The 24,735-nt window shown below is 36.7% G+C and overlaps 1 protein-coding gene across 3 annotated transcripts; it reads left to right on the top strand.

Annotated features, from left to right (window-relative positions):
* The first annotated feature begins 14,239 nt into the window (after window positions 1-14,239).
* On the top strand, window positions 14,240-23,637 carry LOC122030052. Of its 3 annotated transcripts, none has more exons than XM_042589205.1 (5): window positions 14,240-14,389; window positions 14,948-15,194; window positions 17,057-17,208; window positions 22,550-22,686; window positions 23,201-23,637. In XM_042589205.1, the coding sequence occupies exons 2-5, from the start codon at window positions 14,968-14,970 to the stop codon at window positions 23,366-23,368; spliced, it is 684 nt and encodes a 227-aa protein (XP_042445139.1). In that variant the 5' UTR covers window positions 14,240-14,389; window positions 14,948-14,967; the 3' UTR covers window positions 23,369-23,637. The 3 variants fall into 3 exon arrangements, with proteins under 3 accessions (XP_042445139.1, XP_042445137.1, XP_042445138.1); XM_042589203.1 differs by having other exon boundaries at window positions 14,821-15,194; XM_042589204.1 differs by having other exon boundaries at window positions 14,242-14,389; window positions 14,826-15,194.
* The last annotated feature ends 1,098 nt before the right edge of the window (window positions 23,638-24,735 follow it).

Genomic DNA, 24,735 nt, shown 5'->3' with positions numbered 1-24,735 from the left:
AAGGAAGGGCATGAGAAAGAAAAGGATCTGATGCTCTTCCCTACTTTTTTTATGAGAGAGGCAAACTACTGTAACCAGAGATACCACTAAAAGCTTCATTTGGATAAAAGGAAAAAATCTAGGACTAAATTCTTAGTGAGAGCAAGAAGGCATCTCTGATTAATAAAACTTGACTAAATTCTCTTGTACAATTTCTAACATGAAAATAATTCAGAGATCTAAAAATGTATGCATGCTCTAATATTCTGATTCATCACATCCTAGATATCCTTGAGACTCATGACATAATGCTCGAGGAAGAAATTGTTGGTTAATCCTAGGAAAACGTACTAGTTCCACTGTACAAAATTTTTTTGTACAAGTGTCGAACCTTTCCTTAAATAACCTATTGTGTTCTTTAGAAGTTAAATTAGGAATCGCATACGGAACTTAACATCATTGATTCCAAATTTAACTTATCTGTTCTTAATGGTTTAGATTTGAATCGCAAGCAGAACTTAACACTATTGATTCAAATCCACATATGTTATTAATTCCATTAAATATTAATTTCCAAAATTGACTTCCAGGACTGCATGGCGAGGCACGTGGCCTTCTTGGATAGGGAGCAACCACCGCCGCCTAGACAAAGCCTTTTAAGGAAAGCTAATATTTAATTTCCTTAAATAACTCTAGGTTAACCAAAAAAAATAATCGAATCACAAATTCGAAAAAGAAGAAAACACAAACTCGAAAAACTAATTCGAAAAACTAGATCTAATTGTCTCTTGTATTTAGAATTCTTACAAAGAAAATAACTAGTATGATGCAGAAGAAAATTACTAGTTATACCTTCTCTTTGTAAGCTAATGACCTTGAGATCTTCTGTCGTATTCCTCGCCTCACCTTGGACGTCGTGTGGGAGACGATCCTCCAAGATGAACACCACCCAAAAGCTTCTTCCTCTTCTTCTAAAATCCGGCCACCACCACCACCAAGGAGGAGAGAGCAAAAGGGAAAAGAGAAGGGAGAGGGCCGACCACACCAAGAGAGTCTCCAAGCAAGAGAATAAGAGTTGTATCTCATGAAGCCTCCCCACCCCTTCTTTTATATTAGTTGCCCAAGGCAAATAAGGGAAGAATTTTTACAAAAATTAAAATCTTCCTCTAGCTTTTCCTTTTTCCTTTTAATTTTCCTTTTCTTTCCTCTTGATTGAATCAATCACCAAAATTAATTGATGATGATTTTATTTTTTAAAAATGGTCGGCCACCTTACTTGGACACCAAGCAAGGGTGGTCGGCCCCTATAAGAGGAAAAGAATTTTTATTTTTTAATAAAATTTTACAAGAAAAATTCTTATAAAATTTTACAAGCTCTCTTTCCTAAAGTAGGAGTTAAAAAAAAAGTTCTAAAAATTAAAACCATGTTTTAAAATTTAAAACTTTTCTTATAAAATTTCCTTTTTTAACATGGTGATAGAAAATTTTAATTTTAAAACTTATCTTCCTTTTTTTCCTAAACCATGAGGATGGTTAAAAAGGAAAGTTTTAAAATTTTTAAAACTCTCTATTAAAACATGTGGCCTAATTCAAATAAGGAAAGCTTTAAAAATTAAAATCTCTCTTTTAAAACTTATAGTTTTCTACAAAGAGAAGATTTTAAAAATTCAAAACAACCCTCCCCTTTTGAATTATTGTGGTCGGCCCCTTCATGCTTGGTCACCAAGCAAAGGGTCGACCCCTATAGAAGAGGATGTGGCTGGCCCTTGCTTGGTCACCAAGCATTAGACCGACCCCCTTCTTGGTCACCAAAAAGAGTCTTATATTTGTATAGACTTGAGGCTATAATGAGGCTACGACAGGGACCTAGAGGAGAAATTGGTTTTGGCCTTCCGATGAGCTTGAGTATCCCGTGTTCACCCCGAACACACAACTCAAGTTCATCGATAATAACTCATTCCACTATAGAGTTATTACCGCATTACCGCACCATTCCCAAATTACATTATGAGCTCCTTCTTATCATGAGTGTGTTAGTCTCCCTGTGTTTAAGATAACAAATGTCCACTAATTAAGTAAGTTACTGACAACTCACTTAATTAATATCTAGATCCAAGAGTAGTACCACTCAACTTCATTGTCATATTGGACTAAGTCCACCTGCAGGGTTTAACATGACAATCCTTATGAGCTCCTCTTGGGGACATTCTCAACCTAGATAACTAGGACACAGATTCCTTCTATAATCAACAATACACACTATAAGTAATATCATTTCCTAACTTATCGGGCATATTGATTTATCGAGCTAAACCTCACCCTTTGACAAGTCAAAGAAATAAATATTAAATATATGTGCTTGTTATTATATTAGGATTAAGAGCACACACTTCCATAATAACTAAGGTCTAGTTCTTTTACTAAGTCAGTACAAAAATAACTTACCTAAATGGTTCTACTCAATACACTTTAGAATGTATCAGTGTCATTTATTAATCAAGACAAACTAATACTTAATTACACTACGACTATTCCGATGGTTTGTTCCTTTCCATCTTAGTCGTAAGTAACTGTTTATAATTTATAAAGAATTGTCAACATGATCTTTTGTGTGTGACACTACACACCATGTTGTCTACTATATAAATTAATTGAATAATTACATTTAACAAATAAATATAGATATTGACCAATATAATTCTTTTATTTCAAAAATAAATATTTACAAAAGCTAGGCTTTTAGTATACACTCCAACAGAAATTAAGGATACAAAAAAGTTTGAAAAGAGAGTACATTTCAGTTCTTTTTCCGGATATCGCATGCAAGTTTTAAGTAAGTCATTGAATTGTAATTCAACAACAAAATATCAAAAAGTAAAGCACCAGTTATCTACAAAAATTAAAAAAAGTAAGTTAGTAATTATATTTGCATTACTGATCTAGCTCAATAAAAGAAAGATGAAATGTATTTTCTAATTGTGCAAACAAAGGAAATAGACGATTACCGGTCGTCATAGATAATTACAAATATCCTACCGCATGTTGTTAGAACCTACAACCATAAAGATAATTATTAACTTTATTTTCTCAATGATCCACTATAATTTAAGAAAATAAAACTTTGATAGTACCAGCTCTAGATGTCAAATTTGTTTCATATGTATCGTCAATGTTGTTATGATAATTATCTTCAATTGATATGACAATCGACACATTGTCATATTTACAAAATGTAATATAATAAAAATAATTTGAGTTTGCAAGTAAAATAATAATAGAAATATAGAATTAATTGGCATATACCTTTGTTGAAAAATTGGACAGTTGCGCTTGTCATGTGACACACCTCGATGTCCATATCCATGACATATCTTGGACTTTGAGATTGACTTCTCCTTTGATGATTTTAATCCTTTCCCAGATCCCTTTGTTCTTACTGAAGAAGGATCAATAATACCAAGACCTTCATCCATGGATTTCTTCCTTTTACTTCCATCATCGCATGTTTTACTAATGTTTATCTCTTGAATTTTGTTATAGATATAATCAAATGATTTATCCAAGAAGTTTGTCCCCTCATCAGTCAAAGATGCATCATTAATTAGCATTGAAACTTTATAGGATAACCTCATGTGTTTCGATATCAAAAATCTTTCAGGATCTGGATCATCGATGAAATTTTGCTTCCACAAAGCATATATTGCTCCAACCTTTGCATCTCGTGTCCATCGTTTGAATATATACATATTAGGTAAATGAACCACTTGGTTGATACGAAAAAATGCTAACATATGTCTGCATGGAATGCCCTCAAACTCAAATTTCATACAACTACACGATATATAGTCCCTCTGTTTGTCATGTGTAAGCACCCTTGGTTTGGAGGAAGAACAACTTTGAAATTTCATCACATGATAAACCACTAAGTCAACTTCTGTAAGTGTCTGTTGTACATAATAACCATGACTCTCGCCCATTTCACTTTGAAATTCCAGCCATTTCTTTTTTGTATACAACTTAACAATTTAAGTTTTCATTGGCCAATTTGTTTTAATCTTGGGTTGCTCATTTATATCATGGGTTGCATTTATATCAATATGGTTCACAACTAACTCATTATGTCTTTGGTGTCTCAGTGCTCTATTGAAACAGGTGATAAAATTCATCAATGAGTTCTTATTTGAGATATATACCTCTTGAAAAATGAATGTGAGCTTTCATATCTCTGACTACTTGACATTCCAACACAAAATACATGCCTAAAATATATCGGCACCCACTGTGCCACAATTCATACATCGACGATAACCAATCATTTGTCTCTAAGTTAGTACACTTGATAACTTCTTCCCATGACTTCTCAAAATTATCAAGTGTTGTTGAATTTGCAATGACATTCTTTATGCTTTGATAATAAGTTTGAAAAGTCAAAGGGTCTAATTTATCTGAAAATTTGTTTAGTATGTGCCACAAATAATATCGATGCACTATTTGAGTGAAAACTTGTGCAATGGCTTTCGTCATAGCAGGATCCTGATCAGTGATGATAATATTTGGTGGACCTTTAGGTATTCTTCTATGAACTTCTTAAGCAACCAAAGAAAAGATTCAGTTTTTTCATCACTTAAAAAACCCGCAACCAAAAATGATTGTCTGATGATGATGATTAACTCCTACAAATGGTGTCAAAATCAAGTCATATTTGTTTGTGTTATATGTTGTATCAAATACAACTACATCACCAAATACACTATATGCCCTCCTTGATACATGATCAACCCAAAAATACCTACTAAATTTGTTATCTGAATCGGTCCTGTAATCAAAGAAAAAAGATGAATTCTTCTCTTTTTCGGATGTAAATAACTCGATTAGTGTTTCAGCATCAATACCCTTTTGTTCATCTCTTAGGGTTTTTTTAAAGTTTCTAATATCTCTTTCTGTGCAACCTATGCTCTCAGGCCCTCCATATTCTATCTCTAATAAATGCATTTGTTGACAAGTTGGTACATTGGCCTCTGAAAACTGTTTAGTTAATGTTTTCTTTGCTGTTGAAACATTACGATGTGAGCGTAGTAAATGCACCTTTGATGGAGTCGAGAGTGGATGATTATGGATTTCTATAAAGTTACTGACAACCTAATTAGGTTCGATCTATTTCTTAACAAATGCAATATTTGACTTACAACCCGTTCTAACTGTGTCACGTGCTCTTTCCCTTGTTAGTTGATCAATTTTTGCATGTTTAGCATTCCGCATTAGATCAGTATGCCCTTCTTTAAAGTATATAATTTGTTTCCACATCACTTCATTTGTTATCTTATTTTTCTTTCTTGTGTTTATCCTTGAATTAAATCTGACTTCTCGTGCATATTGGTTATAGAATGAATATATATCCTCTAGCGATGAGACTTCCATCCCAATTTTTGGGTTTCTAACATCTGCAACTTGAGGAATATATTCATAATCATCAACTCTATTTCCGTCCATTTCTGGAAATGTCACATTATATTTGAGAACAGATAAGTAGATAAATAAATAAAAACTATAACTTATTTTAATTTAAACTCAAAATTACAAATTTCAGATCATTTGATAAAAACTACAACTTATTTCAATTTTAATTTCTACCATTTTATAATTTGACTACTTCAATCAAAAATATATAATTAGTATCACTATCATAATTTCAGAAAATGATGATCAAATCAAATTAAGATCTTCATACCTAGTTTGTTGCTCAAATCAGAAAATGATGATCAATATCACTACCAGTTTTGTTGTTGTCACTAGTTGCAAAAAACTTGTATACTTGGAGAGATCAACCAGAATTAAGATCTTCATATCAAATGCAATAGCAGAACTAGTAGAACAAAGAAATTCTCATTAGCTGTGAGTAAATAAGAACGCATGATTATTTGAATAGAAATGTCGTCAGGTTTCAAGAACCTCTGTGCTTATCGGTAGGAGATGGATCGATGAGAGAGGGAAAACGTAGCTTCGTCGCAGCAAGTGAGGGACGTGTGGGGAAAATTAGTTTCGTCGCAGTATAGGGAAAACCTAGTTCCCTTGCGGCGAGGGAGGGAGGCTCGACACAACGACGGTCGAAATCGCAGTGAGGGAGGGCAGGGCACGGAAAGGGTTGGAAAGCCTAAACTCGCAGGAGGGTGCTACGAGAGAGGGCAGGGCGTGGTGAGGTATTGTTGTGGCACAACGTCGCGGTGAGGGTCGACGACGAGGAGAGCGACGAGGAGGGGTTTGGCGGATTCGGATCGGAGGGCGACGTCGTTGGCAGTGTCGCTGAAGAGGGAAGGTGTTGCAGCGAGAGAGGGCAGGGCATGACGAGGGAGGGTTGGTGTGGGTCGACGCGCGAGGAGAGCGGCGAGGAGGGGTTCGACGGAAGAAAAATAGATTTTAAGGGGAAAAAATGACGCAGATTTTTTTTTTAGAATCATATAATGACGAGGATATGCCACATGAGCAGCCCATATGATTCCGTAATAAGAGGTTCGTAGGCTAACAATTCTATATATGTAGTTAAGCTAGGTCCATATTTAAATAATTTCATACCAAATATGTTATATCCTATACGTATAATTAAAAATAGGTCCTATGTTTAAATAATTTAATTCCAATTATTTTAAATCTCATACGTGCCATGATCTTATATCCATATATAAGCTAATATTAATTAAATCCTATTTACCACATTATGAGAGAGAGAAAATGCTACAATTATTTATTTATTATTTTCATTATTTTATCTTATTTAAATTAAATGATTTATTGACTGTACATGGTCGATTTTAGGACACTACACCATCCATAAGGCATCTCGCCCAATTAACCTTCAAAAACTGGTTAACTCTTCCTCTTTTATTTGGGTGATGCTTCAACCATCTTGAGTTGATCACACTTGAACCCAACTCCGACCTCCTCCTCGGACAAACTTTCTCCTTGGTTTATCGTCTCTCAGATATGTCATGCACATCTTTCTCGTCTGTCGGTATACTCTTCCGCAGCTTCTCGTTCATCGGATGCATTAAGCCCATCTGATTCCCTTTCCGTGTCATTTTGCTCGTCTGGTCGATTTTTTATGCTATTGAGTTTCTACACACTTAGACACAAGGCATCAAATACAATATGGCCTAACTTGACTTGGTTTGATCACATCAAAACCAGCCCAAGTACTTACATATAAAACCCCTGTTAGAGCAGCCAACAAGACAGAACTCAATTTCAACAATCTTCTCTTGCACGTTGCTCCAAAGACAACTCGACGACGCCCAAACATTGCTCCAATAACCTACGATCAAGTTTTTCAATTCTCTTTATTGTAAGTAACTTTACGTTATAGTTCTTATACTTCATTTTTGTAATTTATTCAAGCTATTAGTTGATTGTCCATCGAAAGTACTCAACGAGTGTGAACTTCCTTTACTTTACTTTCTGCTACATTTTCTCCGATAGTTTTTAACGGAAAACATAAAAAGTCATGAGCACTATTCACCCCCTCCCTCAAAAAGCACTTTCCGATCCAACATACCCAAGACCCAAAATATAAGTCATTCATATCCTCTACAACTCACATGAGATTTAACCTTAGGACTTCTCATGTTTAGATATCTGAACAATCTTAAAGTATCAAAATTTTATATGTCAAGAGTCCTCACCTTCAAGTCTTCTTCATTTTCCAAGAGCCTCACCTGTGGGTCTTTCTTGTTCACTAAGAGCCCACGCCTTTGTCTCTCCCTCGCCTACTATCATGGCTAAATTTGTCCTTTGTTAAATGTTTGATTAACCTTGATTCCCTTGAACTTCATGAAGCTCACCTTAACTTGTATCTGCACATTTGACACACTTTAGTAGTAATAATAATATTAGCCTAATTTATTTTTTTTTCAAAAACATTAGAACCATATGGTTGGACTTTACCATTAGGATATGATTGCACCAATACTTTCCATTACATTTTAGAAATTGGCATAATGGTGTAGCTTGGAGCAAAGTCATCTGTGCTAGTAACTAGTCAACTAGTTCTTGGTTCAATCTATTGTCAACCTATTGAGAGTTGATTGATGTTGTACAAAAAATTTAGAATGAAATTTTAAACACTTTTTTTATCATGATAACTTAGGGTATTCATGTAAATCGATTTAGGCGATTATAAATATTGTTCTATGATCAAATTTCATGCCTTTACCCATTCTTGGTGATTTATATATATATATGTTAAAGTGTGTAGAAGGGAAGAGGTTTAAACTAGAAATATCACTTCAGGAAGTGATTTAGAAACCTCATCTTCTCTTGGAAAATTTCAAGCTCTAGGGAAAGATTAGGTATAGAGAGAGTTTGGAGTCCCATAATATTTGTTAATTTCCTTAACTTTAAATTGTTGTTAAACATCAAAAAATGAAGAATGTTAGTGCAATTGTGCCGTAAGTGATCAACTCAACCATGGATTTTAATATTTAGGCAAAAGTTATAAGTTAGACTTTTGCTTGTGTATTTGATTTATGCATTGAATTTTATAGGAACTTGTTAGGAGACAGATGAAGCTTATAGAGCTTGTAAGTTGACAAGGTCGAGTGTAGTTGATGATTCGGCATGGCCAAAGAGACATGTTCAATGACTTGAAGGTCCAATTGAGTTTGGAAAAGGATGCACAAGGTATTTGAGGGATCATAGAATGAGAAGCATTGTGTGGTAGTGGAGTAGCTTGTGGAGCTTAACTTGGTGCAACCAAGTTGGTTGGCTAGTCGCCCGAGGTTCATTGGAGATTGGAGAAGGATGGAATGAGATAGGTTAGTGACTGTAGATTGAGGAACATTGAGATGCAACATTGATGGTAATTTGAAGAAGACGAACTATGTTGGTAAAGATTGAAGGATGACGTGTGGAGCAAACTATGAGTTTAATGCATTCGAGGGACTTAAGACTTAATGAGAGATAACCTTACTGGAGAAGTTAGTTGCGAAAGGTAAGGTCTTGAGTGAGTTGTGAGAGTTGAACAATTTTTATTTTAGGGTTAGGGTAGCACTTGATATAGGCAAAGACTCGATCATTATGATGATCATAGTCGAGGCTCCAATCGACTGGAAGGTGTCTCCATTCAACTAGTAAGATAAGTTGACTCAAGTTTAGAGTTGACTAGTGAACAAAACATATGTTTATGGGAATAATCAAATGATTCCCTACCGAGTTAAAAAGAAGACCATTAATCATGTGGAGGAAAGTTATAACTCTTAGTAGAAGTGGTTAGGTTGACCAGTCAATTGAAGTTGTGGCCAATTGACTAAGATGCAAGTAATCAATTGATAGATGGTAGAACAAAATAATAAAGGTTGCATACATCTTGAAGGCCACTTAAGGAAGATTAAAAGGATCAAGTTTTAAATTTAATGAATTAATGGATGAATTTTTTTTTAATGGACACTTAAAAATATTGGACCGATGGATCATTTGTTGGGAATGATTCCTTATTTATCCTAATAGCTAATGAAAAATTTATATAGGACTGGCTAGTCACCCCTAAGATAATCGACGTAAGTTGAATACTTACCCTCTGTTTGGATGAGGTGAGACAAGGTTCATTAATGGAAGGGGAAGGGAGGGGAAGGAAGGGAAAGTAATATATTTATCTTACCCTTGTTTGGAAGGGAGGAAAAGTTCATTTGAGAGGAAAGGGATGGAAATGAAGGTTAAATATATAAATTTATAAAAATAACCTCTTATTTTTTTAATAAATCTGTATGTGAAAAAATAAATAAGGATAAAATTGAAATAATTTCTTCTTCCCCTTCCTTACACCCCAAATTGGGGTGTAAGAAATTTCGCTGATTCTCGAGCATGCAAGGGGAAGCTTTACCCTTCTCTCCCCCTTCCCCTTCATGACTCACTCTCTCCCAAACAAGTGTAAAAATGTAAAATACCGGAAATAGACGAATATTAATAAGGGAATTTTCCGGAATTTTTAGAAATTTTTCGGGAATTTTTCGGAGCTCGTACGGACGAGTTAATGGGGATAAAAACGGGGTCGGAAAAGCCTGTTTAGGTTACCCCATTTAAATGAGGAAAAGTTGAATTTTTCTTAATTCTTTTCCTTTATTTAATTTTCCTTTTTCCTTTATTTTTCGCCGGTTCCTCTGTTTCTCCTCCCCGAAAAAAAAAACCGCCCGCGCCCTCTTCCCTTCTTCTCTCACGCCGAAGCCCTAATCTCCCTGCCCTAGCCACCCGACGCCGCCCGACCGCCGACTACCGCAGTCTCCGCCGGCCATTCCGTGCCCTAGCCGAGCTTCCTCCTGCCGAGGTTGCGCCCTAGCATCCTCTCCCGCCACCACAGCGAGCGCCGGACCCGATCCCTAGCCGCGTCGCCGCCACTCCGACCCGACGCCATTGTCGCCGGCGACGCACAGAGCAGCACCGCTTATTCATCTGTGCTCTTCTTCCTCTCTGCCACATCTCTGCACCGCACCGTCGTTGCCCGGAAGGGTTGCCATCTCCTCCCTTCTTCCGGCCTCCACCTCACCCGACGCTTGTGCCAGCCGTGCCCTAGATCCGTCGTCGGCTGCCACTCACAGAGCCGACAACGAGCAGTGCTGGTTTTCCCTCCTCTGTTTCCCGATTTTTCCTTCCTTCCTCTGTGTCGAACCCCAGTGCCAACGCCACCTTGCCTGCCGAGTTTGATCTCTGCCCTAGTTCCGAGTCTTGGCTCCTCCTCACTGATTTGTGGTGATCGGCTCTTGGGACCAGAGGTCCTCCCTCCCGCGGCTTAGCTTCCACTGTCGTTCGGTCATTCTTCTTTCCCCGCTCACAGGTAAGTGAGGTGAGCAACGTACCCTTGCTATTTCTTCTTATCAGTAGTATTCTTTTGATCTGCGTTTGGATTACAGATCCAAGTAGTAACACTAAAACTTGTTGGTTTCTTGGTCAGCAACCATTGATTGGGGCGTTTGCTTTGGAAGACAACAGGTCTACAATCTCGACCACAAATCTTGATCCAGCAGCAACTATATCTTGGCATTGGATCAGTGATCACGACTGTGATTTTGAGGTAAGGTGTAATAATTTGGAATTTCTTAATGTGATTAGGAATTCAGATACGTATTGAGATGATGTGGTCTATGGATTTAAGCATTTGCTTAGTTGTAGATCATAAGGGATTGGATTTATGTTGTTGATCATGTATAGGTTGATTAGGATCTTATCCTATTGGTCGTTGAGATTTTATTTAGCTATTCGTTGAGTTCTAGCTAAATAAATGTATGTATTTTTGTTTACACAGGACTTTGACGCGAGATGAGTATCTCGGAGTCAAATTGGACCTTTCTATTTTCGGAGGCGGATACTTTTGACTTATTGTCTTTGATATGCTTAGTAATGATATTAACAATTTGCATTAATTGTGTTTTCTTATTTGTTTCGGTTAATCACTACCCGATACATGCTACCTGCTTGATTGATTGTTTATTTGCATCTCGTATTGATACCTATCTGATTTCACATGCTCATGGGTAGTGATATAACCATGTTTTACCATGTCAGGACCTAGGTTTGATACCTTAATTGATCAATATACCTTGATATGATTTATTTACTTTGGTGCACATTATCATATGTCCAGAGATTGATTTAGCATATTACCATGCTTAGTGACATGCACCATTCGCATGATTGCATGCTGTGTGAGAGATTGCTCCATTATTGTCGAGTACTTTGCCAGTTTTCATCACTGTTCGGTGCTCCGTTGTAGCGTGTAGCACGTCAGTTTGACTCTTCCGGTGCTCCGTTGATCCGCTCATGGGTAGTGTGACGCAGCGTGTAGCACGTTAGAGATTCCTCCCCGTCATAGTGTACTGGGAGATGAGAGCATTGCGCTCCCCCATTTATGATTTGGGGTAGGAGTACGTATGTACTCCGACAGCATCCCGTCCACTCGATCACTCATCAGGAGTAGTGTTGCTGAGCGGTTGTCACAACCCTACCCACTTGGTCCCACTTTTGTTGTGAGTTGGCTGACTGGCGTCAGGGGTGACCATGACATTGGCATCATATGCATGATGCATTTATTGTTTGTGATTGTGTTTGCTGCATATAATTTGGATACCTATGTTTGACATGCATACAGGTCTTCTATACCTTTCGGACTGTTTGTCCTTATACCGGGTCCTGGTTAGTACAGATTCTCTTCTGTCTTCTTCGGTTTGCATTTACCTTTATCTTTATCAGGAGACTGTACGCATGATTAGTGCTAGGTGTTATTTCTTTACTTTGCATATCAACTGTACCTGCTGAGTGTTGGACTCACCCCGTCTCCATTGTTGTTATTTTCAGGTTGATGCTGTCAGGAGGGAGTTCCAGTCGCTAGTCCCCACTGCACGTAGTGCTAGATCCCATGCAGACCTTGAGGATTGATTGACTTTTGAGTTTTCTTCTCGTTTGTCTATGTTTAGACTTGATTTGTTTGATACTTGGATGTTGTATTTATTTTTGTGATGTCGATGGATTTTATTTGGTCTTATTCTACTACATGCCTGCCGGGTCGGCATAAGAGGTGAGTTTCGTCGGATTTGAGTTTACGAGTGTAGTTGAGTAGGGTGGTTTTCGAGTCAGAGTATTACTGCTTGTTTGATTATATATATAACTGCGTGGATGTTTGTGTGGTTGTGTTATATTTATTGTTATTATTCCAGCCGCATGTGGCTGAGGTATGGAGATATGTAGAAAGTTTCAGATTGTCCGCCGTACAAGGGAGATGCTGCCGAAATTTCTTCGGATTGGGACTCCTCTGGGGCGTGACAAAAAATTCTTTTTATCAATGTTTACTCTTCCCTCCCCTTTACTCACATCCTCCCAAACAGAGGGTTAGTATCAATTTTTTTTTTAAAAAAAAAAAATTAAAAGGAACCTGAGGGTTGGAGTTGGAGTTGGTCTCTAATTTCATTGTTGTTATTGTCTTTATTTCTTTTATCTTCTTATAAGAAATTTGTAAAAAGGTTGTTTCTGTTTTTAAAAGGTTTTTTAGAAAGAGAAAATATAGTAAAAGTTCAACATGACTCAATGAGGAATCATATATGGTGAAGTAGAAATATAAATTTTAAACCATATCATTAATATCATCTTGCAGGATAAATAATGCCAACTAAAAAACAAGGAAGATTAAAAGGAGCCTTGGGGGTTGGAGTTGGTGGATCTTGACCAATATTTTCATAAATCCATAAGCCTCCTTATTGTATTCATAACCTAGTTTCATTGTTGTTATTGTCTTTATTTCTTGGAGGCCATGGAATCTGTTTTCGACGGATGTATGCCCTTGGAAAATAAATTTCTTTCACCTTTAACCATTTAATAGTCGGCTATAAGTTGATTCCATAATTTACCTTTCTTTATATAACCCAAACACATATTGTGATGGTCGCTCACCTTTTTGCTACAAAAGTTAATATCGTCTTGTATATATATTTTATTTTTGTAGTCAAGAGTATACATTGTTATTTGTATGTCAAGCAAGATTCACCTCTCAAACCATTGGTCCTAACTAGGGGTAGGAACGAATAAAACATGTTTGCGAGTTTTTCAAGTTAAATTGAAAAATATTTAATTCATATTTGAAATTTTTGAATTCAAGTAGAATTCAAACATGTTTGATAGTTTTTTTAGTCACATTCAAACTTATAATATGTTCAGATAATTTATATTGCAAGACATCTTTGATTATCTTTATAAAAAATTTTAATTTACATATGCCTAAATGAAAGTTCTAAAATTCAAATCAAATTCAAATTTAAGGTATTTCTAACTTTAATTTGATTCTGCTCCAATTGAATTGAGGTCCAAACAATTCGAATTGAACTCAAGCTCAAATCTATTTCAAATTAAACTCGAACCAAAATCATTAATATTTTTTAGCTTTGAATCCAATTGGAATATCATATATATTTTTCATATTCAAACTTAAATATAAATATTTTCATATTATTTAACTTACCCCTTCCTAACTCCTAACATAGAAATAAATAAATAAATAAAGTGATTTCAATTTCTATAATACTAAGAAAGTTATCTTTGGCAATCCCATTAAAATAGGCAATCTTTTAATTTTTATTCTTGTTTTTTTTTTTTTAAAAAAAAAATTAAGAATCTACCGATGACCTAACTAGGTTAAGTTTGGCAGCCGGCATGTCAACAGACTGGTGATGTAAACGGAGACATGACGGCGTAACCGCTCCATCTTTATTTCCAATAAAAGTTAAAATGGTTGCGCATTTGCCAACTATCGATCCCACCCAAGGCAGTCCACAGCTTTCCTGTATCTTCAAACCACCCCTTCCTCTCTCCGCTTACCATTGTTATCTGAGCTTCCTCGGTTTCATCTCTCCCCTTCGCGCTACCTCCGCCTCGGAGCTCACGGGTATCGGTTTCTCTTTGCTTTTCCTTTTCCTTTTCCTTTTTTCTAATGTTTCAATGATATAGTATTATGCGAGATTCTCATTCGCCCCACATGATTTTAATCTTTGTCATGCTGTCGTGCAAATTTTCCATTTGATATCGGGAAGTGCGATAGCGCAGAGAATCTTTTGATTTGCTATTAGTTTTTTTAAGCATATAGAGATTGGTTTTCGGTGGCTATTTGGGCGTTTTGAGTCTGGATAAGACGGAAGAATAGGGTTTGTACAAGTTGCATAGAACCTGAAACGCTCGTTGGATTCCACTTATATTCATGAAAAAAATGGAGTTTTTATTTTATTTTATTTTTGTTTCTCCGAGAAGTTTTGCTGAAGCGTGCAAAAATTTTGGCCTTTGATGAGACGTGCGATATTGAGTTTTTCTTTATTATGATAGGGTAGGCGAAGGGTTTGGTTTGTGCTGGAGTTCTACTGCCTTAATATCTTCGGCTAGTTATTTGGAAAACAATAGATTCTGTGCCATACGTTTATAGAGAAAAAGGTTCATTGGAAGGAATTTGCAGAAAGAGAGAGCGTGACTCTTATGACGCACTGCGGACATGAGTTTGGAAAGCTTCCTGATCATCTCCTTATAGAAATTTTTGTCCGCCTACCTCTCTGCGAGTGGTCTCGGATTTCTTGTGTTAACAAGCACTGGGCTGCAATTTTTAGGGGGGAGAGCTTGTGGCAAACCGCGATCATCAAGACCTGGCCTTTTGCGTGCCAGAGGAAACGATGGCCTGGACCTATTCCTCGTGGTTCCAGTAGAAGGTCAGTTATTTGAAGAAATGAATGGCTCCTATTTGTTTGTACTTATGATTTGTTTCTTTCGTATGAGAATTATTGGTCCAATTTCTTCCCTATTAGCTCTTAATTTTCATGACACTGTTAATTCCTAAGAACAAAATAATGAATTCATTCCAGACTGATTTTTTTTTTTATTTCACTACTGTAGCACATATTTTAGCTTTGTTCAAACATGTTCATTCTGATTATTAGATTAACTGATAAGGATCTTGGTGGTTCTACATTACAAAGTCTTGGTCATATTACAATAAATTATCTCATTTAGGGCTCACTCCTGCATATAAGGATCATCAAGGATCTGTGACTTAGTAATAAGATATTAGGGAAGCCTTCATTTCATCCTTTGGCACATCTGGCAAGCACATCCTGTGCTTGTACAGTTGGTTCTTGTTTCATCACTATATATCGCCCGCTATCATATATAATCATGCTGATGGTTCATTCACTCCAAAAGGGCCAAGGAATCACGCATATGGGTGAAGCTCACTCCCACGTATAAGAAAAAGGACTTCAAGACAGAAATTTCGATAAAGGAGCCTTGCTTGCCTCTGGCAACACACCTTGCAAAAAACTTGGATGTCTCCCTTGGCATGCTACATAGTAGTACACATATTCACCTCAAAAAAGTTCTGGGAACCTAGATACATCTATGTGCTAGACCACCATAGTCGAGCTGTATCACTAGAGGCCAAGCTATGATAACATTTAGACTTCTGTACATGTGATAAAATGTTCAAGAGCATTTATTTTAGACTAGACAAGACCTCAAAATCTATATATTGGATATTCTGTAGAACACCTATAAAAAGGTTCTTTACATGACTACACCTGCGTTCTCTATTATTATCAAGTTTGAATATTAAGATGTTTTTTTTCATCTTCTGAAACATATGTTTTTTAATTTCATTTTACTTGATCATAACTAAATTTTGAACATTAATCATGATTATTTTGGCCCTCTATAAATTTACAAATTGGATAAATAGATATGATTTAAATCACCTATCCCATAAATAACTCACTATGGTTTATGGTGCAACTGGATGCATTAACATTTTTTATTGCAATCATAAACATGAACTTATGTAATTGTTACAATTGGTTCCATCCATAAGATTAACTCATTGTACCTATTGGAAAATTGACTGGTCAATGGGACAATATTTTTAATCGTTTTTAAGTTTCTTACCAACGAAAAAATTGTGTATCCATTTTGCACATGGAGCATAAGTGAAGTAGGTAATATACCCATTCATTGAAGAAGTGATATCTAAAATCTTCCCTTAGTTTTGTATTCATTAGGGAATACTTATTTTCTTATATGATTTTTTTCTCCTACCAAAAAATTATCTTTTATCTTGAGTGAGTTAAATTTTTTAGTCATCATTGCCACGACCTATTTACAGGAAGATTGACTCTGCTTCTTGTTGATTACATCATCTGTGAAGGCAGTGATAGCTGCATCAATCATCTTGGTATAACATAAAGAATGGGTGGTACAGATTTTGGTCATTTGAAGCAATTCCAATAGCCGATTTATATAGATAGTAGAAAACTAAAATTTAAATTAGGAACAGAAAGAGACATTGGCTTAGATAATTTGCTGAAAGTTTTAAAAAGGGCAGAAATATTTCATTTACTATTGAAATCTTTACGAGTAATTTAGGTGCAGCTATAATGTAATTTTTTTTCTATCTTCTTAAAGAGGTGTTTGTGCTTGTAGATGTAATTCTATTGTCCATCTTTTTTAGACTACGTGAACAAAAAATTATCTGCATTTATTCTAACAAAATTTACTATTTTGTCCTATCTTCTTGATTAAACAGGAGATATGAAGCACTGTATGCAAGCAAACACTTCATTTCCTCTAATGGTGAAGTAGATGAACTATTAGGTCACACTTATTTGTATTTGAAGGAGCAGCTTGAGCTATCAATGATGCCACCTCCTTCTAGCATACTTCATGGAACCATGATTGGTGGGTTCTTGATCTAGTGTCTCTGTTTAATACTCTACATAATACTTGTTGACTAACTGAGCAATCAAAAAATGATTTGTGAATTGGGATAATGACTTCAAAAGAGTTAAAGGGGCATAAGTTTGTGTCCTTTATTGAGAGATAAGATGTCTTTAGTGTTGGAGCAACCTATGTGCCCTAGGTTTTGATGTTTGGACAAAGATTTAAGTCAGGTTTATTATTGTATTTGATATGCATTGTGAGTGCGCAAGATACAGGTACAACAAGGAGAGTCCAAGTGTGATCTTGGCAAAGAAGGAAAGTCTAAGGGTGAGTCTTGGCGGTGTAAGTCCAAGTATGTAGTCTTGGCAACGTAAAGCCGAGTGTGACTTGGCAATGGATGAAGTCCTGGAGGCGCAACCTCTTGGCAAAGGAAGACCCGACAATAATGACAAGGCCGATGGAAGCTCTAGGAGGTAAGACATGAAGGATGAGGAGGTATTAGAGAGACGCGAGGCTGATGGAGAAGGCTAGAAGGCTAGGTTTAGGTTGTGTGGGCAAGGACGAGTGTACGAGAGATTGTAAAATTCCAAGTTACTATAGCAGTTATTGTAGCGCTATTATGCATTATTGTAGTAGTCGACTGGTACTTTCATCAGTCGACTGGTATCGAGTCGTTGACATGTAATGGTCGAATTCCATAGAGGACTAAAATCGACTAGTGGTGGAAAACATAGCTAGGTGTTTCCTCTCGAGTTCTATTTAAGAGAACTCGGGATACTTGACTATGGTTGACGAAATTAGTGGTGGTTAACCCTAATTAGAGTTTCCAAGTGCTTAAGTGATCTAGTATGGTCGTGTGCGAGTTGTGGTGAGGTTTCTCCACCCACAAGGAGCTATGCGAGCTAGCCGGAAGTTCTCCGGGGAATCATCCACCGACGGATTGGGATCGTCTACCTTATAGATAGTCGTGGAGTAGGAGTAAGTGATCTTCGATCTACATTACATAAACGTGTTAGATGTTTGATTGTCTTTGTTATTGCCTCTAGGTTTAACTTTCTATTTGCTTGTTTTGTTTTGTATTTCCACTGTGCACTAACAAGTGTAGGAAGGGACGATTTGGGTGACGAGCTATTCACCTCCCTCTAGCGACGTCAAGGTCCCAACAATTTGGTATTTATAAGTGTAGGTAATTACGAGAACACAAGTAATCTTTGGAAAAAGATCATTGCATTCCATGAAGATCCTACAAAACTCCAAGGAGTGAAGGAGCCCAAGGAGAAGGGTTTATTGGTCCAAGAGGAGAAGGACTAATCGGATGTTGACACATGTTCAACATCCGAGGAGGAGAAGGAAGATGAGGAAGTGTCATCCACATCTTCAAGGGAGGAGGATGTGAAATCGTTCACATCTTCGAAGGAAAAAGAAGAAGAGCAATCCAAGGAAGAGGAGGTCTTGGAAGCTCAACCTTTAACCACACCCACCGAGAAGAGCACTAAACTCACATCAAGTGCTTTGAGTGCGGGGAGATGAGATACTACAAGAGTAGGTGCCCTTCGCTCAACAAGGTAAAGGAGGTAAACCCTAAACCTGGTAAAGTTCTTTTAAAGACTAATGTGAGTTGTAGGGATGGTGTCAAGGAAAAGAGGTACATTCGATACTTCACATGTGGTGAGTGGGGTCACTACCACACAAAGTGCTCAAGAAATTGGCACCCTTGAAGAAATGAGAGAAGAAAAGGAGCTCAAGTCAAGGGGGAGCTCTAAAAGTAAAAGGGAAGGTTAAATTCCTTCATACTTGTTAGGAATAATGAAAATTATGGATTTAGGTATAATGATAGGAATAGGGTTAACACGGTAGATAACCCTAGGAAATCATACACTAAGGTTAAATCTAAAAAGAAACGACCTACCTTGCCTAAGGAGAGGAAGGTGGTTGAAAACCTATGCATTAATCCCAATAAGGGAGACATATGCCTAGGAAGGGTAGGTCTAGAAATGTCCAAGGTGGACACGTTGATTCTAGGGTTAGAACTCTAGAATTGGAAAATCAAGCCTTGAAAGCAAGGCTTGAGGAAATAAAGAAAGTCCTAGATAGGTTCATTATTAGACCTAGAGAACTTGATATGTGTTTGGGTGGTTAAGGATCCAAAAATGTCAAATTGGGTCCCTCTAAGACCAAAAGGAGGTCAAGTATTAGGGTGACACATTACATTGATAAGGGAGGAGTGACCAAGGATAAGGGAGTGTCATCCAAAGCCAATGAGAAGAAATATATTGGGGTTGCATATAATTATGGCAAGTATGAGGTGTCCAAGGTTAAGGACAAAAATAAATTAACCAAAGACAAGGTGTTTAAGGTTAAGAAAGTCAAGTTTGTAGGCCAAGTGTCACCCGAGGTGCACCGAAGTAGCCTAGCCATAGTGAATGAGTCACCTAGGTAGGTGATTAAGGTTAAGATTCCTAAAGTTAGGAAGAGCCTATGGGACCCATGGTAGATGAGTTATCAAATATGCCAAGTGGTTAGGAGACGGACTTAAGTCTCTAACCTAGTGAATTTGTACAATTGGGATGATATCATACATGAAAATATGATATTGGGGTCATATTACATGACACTTGGTTTTTGATATATAAATGTCATATAAACTAATGCTAGGAATGCATTATGGTTTAGTATGGGTAGATACATCAAAAGAAAGCCAAAACTAGGACTTTAGATCAAGGTTCAATTGAACCATTTAGCTAGTTTTGAATTTTGTGTCAATCTTGGGATCTGTGATAAAAGATATTTTTGTATATATTTTTTCCAAGTAGACATGAATAAAACAAACCTCTCCTCAAAATTTAAGAATTTTTAGAGGTTTGTGGAATTTCTGGTGCATTTCTGAAGTTGGGTAAGAAATGTTGTTTTTGGCTAAAATATTGTACCAATCGAAGTCGTCTGATACAATATGAAAATATGTTTTAGCAATAAGAAATGACCAAAAGGATGGTGAACATGTATGTTAATCTTATAAGGGATTAATAGATGATGTTTATGGTCATTAGAGGTTAAAGAGCCAATAATTGAATATTATTGGAGCTCTTTTTGATATATGACAAATGGGAGAAGTGTTGAGTTTAAGTGGGAAACCTACACACCTTTGCAAGAAAACCTAGCTCAAGGGGGAGCTTAGGTGAAGGAGGAGCAATTGCTCATTTGTTGGCAAAGGGGGAGAAGTTTAACTTTACGAAAAAGCCTAGCTTAAGGGGGAGTTTGGGTGAAGGGGGAGCCTAAGGTTAGGTTTCATGACTTATATATGAGTAGATATGTATGTTTATTTGCATTGTTATTGCATTTATGTTTTCTTAACTTAAATGGGTTGCCAAATATCAAAAAGGGAGAGATTATTGGAGCAATTTAGGTACCCTAAGTTTTGATGTTTGGGCAAATGTTTAAGTTAGGTTTATTGTTGTATTTTATATGTATTGTGAGTGTGCAAGATACAAGTACAAGAAGGAGAGTCCAAGTTTGATCTTGGCAAAGGAAGAAAGTCGAAGGGTGAGTCTTGACGATGTAAGTCCAAGCATGTAGTCTTGGCAACGTAAGTCCAAGTGTGACTTAGCAATGAATGAAATCCTGGAGGCGCGACCTCTTGGCAAAGGAAGATCCGACAACAATGGCAAGGTCGATGGAAGTTTTAGAAGGTAAGGCGTGAAGGATGGGGAAGCATTCGAGGGACGCGAGGCTGATGGAGAAGGCTAGGTCTAGGTTGTGCGGGCAAGGACGAGTGCATGAGAAACTGTACTCAGGATAAAATTCCAGGTTAATGTAGCAGTTACTGTAGCACTACTATATCATTACTGTAGTGTTACTGTTGCAGTCGACTGATACTTTCATCAGTCGACTGGTATCGAGCCGTTGCATGTAATGGTCGAATTCCACATAAGACCAGTCGATTTTACCCGTCAACAGGTGACGGCAAACACAACTAGGTGTTTCCTCTCGAGCTCTATTTAAGAGAGCTCGGGATGTTTGGCTAAGGTTGACGAAATTAGTGGTGGTTAATCCTAATTAGAGGCTTCAAGTGCTCAAGTGATCTAGTGTGGTCTTGTGCGAGTTGTGGTGAGGTTTCTCCACCCACAAGGAGCTACACGAGTTAGCCATAAGTTCTTCCATCGATGGATTGATATCGTCCACCTCATAGAGTAGGAGTAAGTGATCTCCGAATCACGTTACATAAACGTGTTAGAGGTCTGATTGTCTTGGTTATTACCTTTAGGTTTAACTTTCTATTTGTTAGTTTTATTTTGTATTTCCGCTGTGCACTAACAAGTTTAGGAAGTGACGATTTGGGTGGCGAGCTATTCACCCCCCTTCTAGCGGCATCAAGGTCCCAACATTTAGTTGATTGAATATTGTATTTTCATCTTCTTTGTTCTCTCATGATAGTTTGACAATAAGAAATTCTTTTGCCTAGATATGATAAGATCTTAAGTTGCTGAGGTTGTTCTTAGTCATGGATCCTTGCTTCTTATCCATTGTGACTTTGATAATGTAAGATACTTGGCTTTAGTTTCCAACTTTGCTATTAATGCAAAATTAATGGACTTGGAATTAGTTAATGTACATGTTAAGAAATTGTTGATGGATCTTAATTGAGCCGGTATATGTTATCAATAAATTCTGTAGAATGAAAGCGTCAGATATGATTTGTGGCTTGTTGATATACTTATCAGATAAACCACCATATAATACTATATCAGAAAAGGCAAGAAGGGTTCATCCTATCCAATATCCACCAATAATATATGAATTTTCAAGTCCATGTTCCTAAACTAAGGGGGAAGGATATAAACTTCTTCTTCATGCAAAATTAGCAACTGTAATGTCTTATGTCGTAAGTGATTATTTGATGAATGCTATTTGTTGATTGTTATTTGATGGCCTTTAGGCTTTAAGACTGCAGATTGTTCATGTGTACAAGATTTTGTTTCTTAATCTTCTATCTTCACAGTCTGGTCATTACTACATATGATTTTGCTGTAGCTGAAAATCCAAAGTGTTCAAAAGAGGGCAATAAATCTCCTTGCCATATATAAGCATCTCAAGTACTTAACTAATTTAATTGAAGTTGGAAGTGTATTTGATCCATTCAATACTTAATTTCATGAAATTTACAAAATTAACTTCATTTGTAGTTTCTACTTTCTACTTTATGCTACACATTACCAGTGAACAAATCCACATATTGTTGAACTACTAGAGCTTATCTTGTTGTGCCTCTTGCCAAACTTTATCTCCTTCCTCATCAAATAATGGCACTGGCTAATCTGTATCATCCATGTGACTAATCACAAAGTTCCTCTTCTCCTGTCAGATCAATTTATTGCCTGTGAGAAGTCAATAGACAAGGCCCATGAGCTTTCTTCAGAGGTTTGGCTCTCAGTCATCAATAATCTTGAAGAGAACAAGCGAACATTTTTGCTGCTTAAACGTCTTGCACAAGAAGGCGAAGTAAATTTTCTTATCACTAGTTATTTTGTGTTCTATTAGATTTTGGTCTATTCATGGTTCATAGTCATACTGATAGGTAGATGTTAGTTTATTCGTGGATTACAGGTATAAAAGAACTATTATGCTACTTAAGGAATGTTCAAGTTGAGACTCCAACAATAGAGTTTGGAGGTACTTTATCTCTGTAGATGGAATAATTGTAGTGTGCTTTAGGAAGCACTAATAACGTCTTGATGGTTATTGTTCTTTCACTTCATTAATGGTACAGTTGGATCGTGTTTTAGTGTACTGGATGCTAGGAAAAGAAGATTAACATGTACACAATCTAGCATCTCCTTATCTCGTCATCATCATACCGTTTTAATGAATGCTTAATTTACAACCACATTAAACGATAATACTTCATCAGATGATAAAGTTAACTTGCTGAAGTCCGGGTAACTTGGCCCATAAATATGAGCCATAGTCAATGCTTTTACTTCATTCATTAAGCAGGTAACTTTCTTTCACGCAGTTCTTTCTTCCTTTTCCCTACTCAAGATCTTACAAGGTGTTATGGATGGTATTTGAGAAGCTTTTCACCGACTTCCGTGACTGCTTAAACCCCACAGATTACTATGATGTTCTAGCATGTGCCAAGGCCAGTTTCCAGCCGATCCCCTCCACTTGGCTAGGATACTAGCTCCGGACGGCATCTGCTACTGTTTTGTGCTGAAAATCCACTTAACTATAGTTGTTGCCCTGGGTTAGCTCTTGGCCAAAGTGGCCATCTTGTTTCAAGACCTGTTGATAATGTATCACATAGATTGGTTAATCTTGCATTCGAGGAGGGAGAGTGAGCTCTATACATGCTATGAAAATGCAATCTGATCAATTGTTCTTCTCAGATTGTAATTGTATATGTGATAGTTGAACCAACACATGAATTAGACTATAGAAAAATTTTATCTACTTGCCCAAATGATACCCTATTAGTGATAATCCCTCTATTTGTCATGTCGAAGCAATAATCTAAGGTTAAATTTCACCATTTCACTACTGTTTTTTTTCCCACTATATTGCCATCTCTTTTTTCCTCCCCGATGGGGATCATTCTTCTCCACAGCGAGTTGATAACAATATGGGTAGGCCATGTTTGTGTGATTTATATTTGTTTCATTGTTTTTGCATCTCATAGAGAAGTTATTTTTATAGAATTTCTATCTCATGAATATCATACTTTGACGAACTAGTCATAGCTCGTTTCAAGTCTGGATAAAAGAAGAGGGTTATGTTACATTGTTAGTTAGCGTTAAATTATGAAAAATATTTAATGAATGGATTCATTAAATTATTATGCTAATGTTAGGTTGTTCTCTTGAAGGAATGCGTTGTAAGATCTAATTGTAATGTCTCGGCAAGGACGACTACATCTCCAGAATTTGGGCATAGTGTAAATATGTTAGAGTTCATATTGTAGGGTTCGATTGTAATATATCGGTAATGACCATTATATCTTCATGAGAACTTGAGTATAGTGTTAAATATACAAAATTCTCAAACCATATGATGAATAAGAATAAATATTATAAGAAATTAATAGTCTAATATTTGAAATATAAGATATAGAAACACTTAGTGGTAAATCAGTGGAGGTAGTATATGTAAATGATTAGGAGAAGAATTAGTATTTTATGTATATAAGAAATAAAATGGGTAGACGAGAAAGTAAGATGATAGAGAACTCGTATTTTAAGTTGTGGTACACAAAAAAAGAGTAAAATAAGAAATGAATTGGGTATTGTTGTAGATAGTTCATTAAAAGATGAAGTTGTAGGAGTAGTTAGAAAAGAGGATAGAATTATGTTGGATTGAGACGCGCTAGAGGGGGGGGGGGAGGGGGTGAATAGCGCTCGTGGCTTTCACTTTCGTTTTTAAAGCGATCGAGTAAACACAGCGGAATAAAAGAAAACACAAGAAAAACACACCAAGTACGCAGGTTGATTTTACTTGGTTCGGAGCATGTGGCGACTCCTATTCCAAGGCCCACACTCGTTGAGTGTTTACTTT

Source organism: Zingiber officinale, chromosome 10B (assembly GCF_018446385.1).
Source record: "Zingiber officinale cultivar Zhangliang chromosome 10B, Zo_v1.1, whole genome shotgun sequence".
Classification (NCBI taxonomy): Eukaryota; Viridiplantae; Streptophyta; class Magnoliopsida; order Zingiberales; family Zingiberaceae; genus Zingiber; species Zingiber officinale.
Note: the sequence above shows the minus strand (reverse complement) of the source record. Positions and strands in the feature narration are given on the sequence as shown.

Coding starts and splice junctions, on each gene's coding strand:
- LOC122030052 (XM_042589205.1), top strand. CDS start 14,968: ATGACGCACTGCGGACATGAGTTTGGAAAGCTTCCTGATCATCTCCTT. Junction 17,209..22,549: donor ACTTCATGGAACCATGATTG/GTGGGTTCTTGA, acceptor TTCTCCTGTCAG/ATCAATTTATTGCCTGTGAG. Junction 22,687..23,200: donor GTCTTGCACAAGAAGGCGAA/GTAAATTTTCTT, acceptor TCTTTCACGCAG/TTCTTTCTTCCTTTTCCCTA.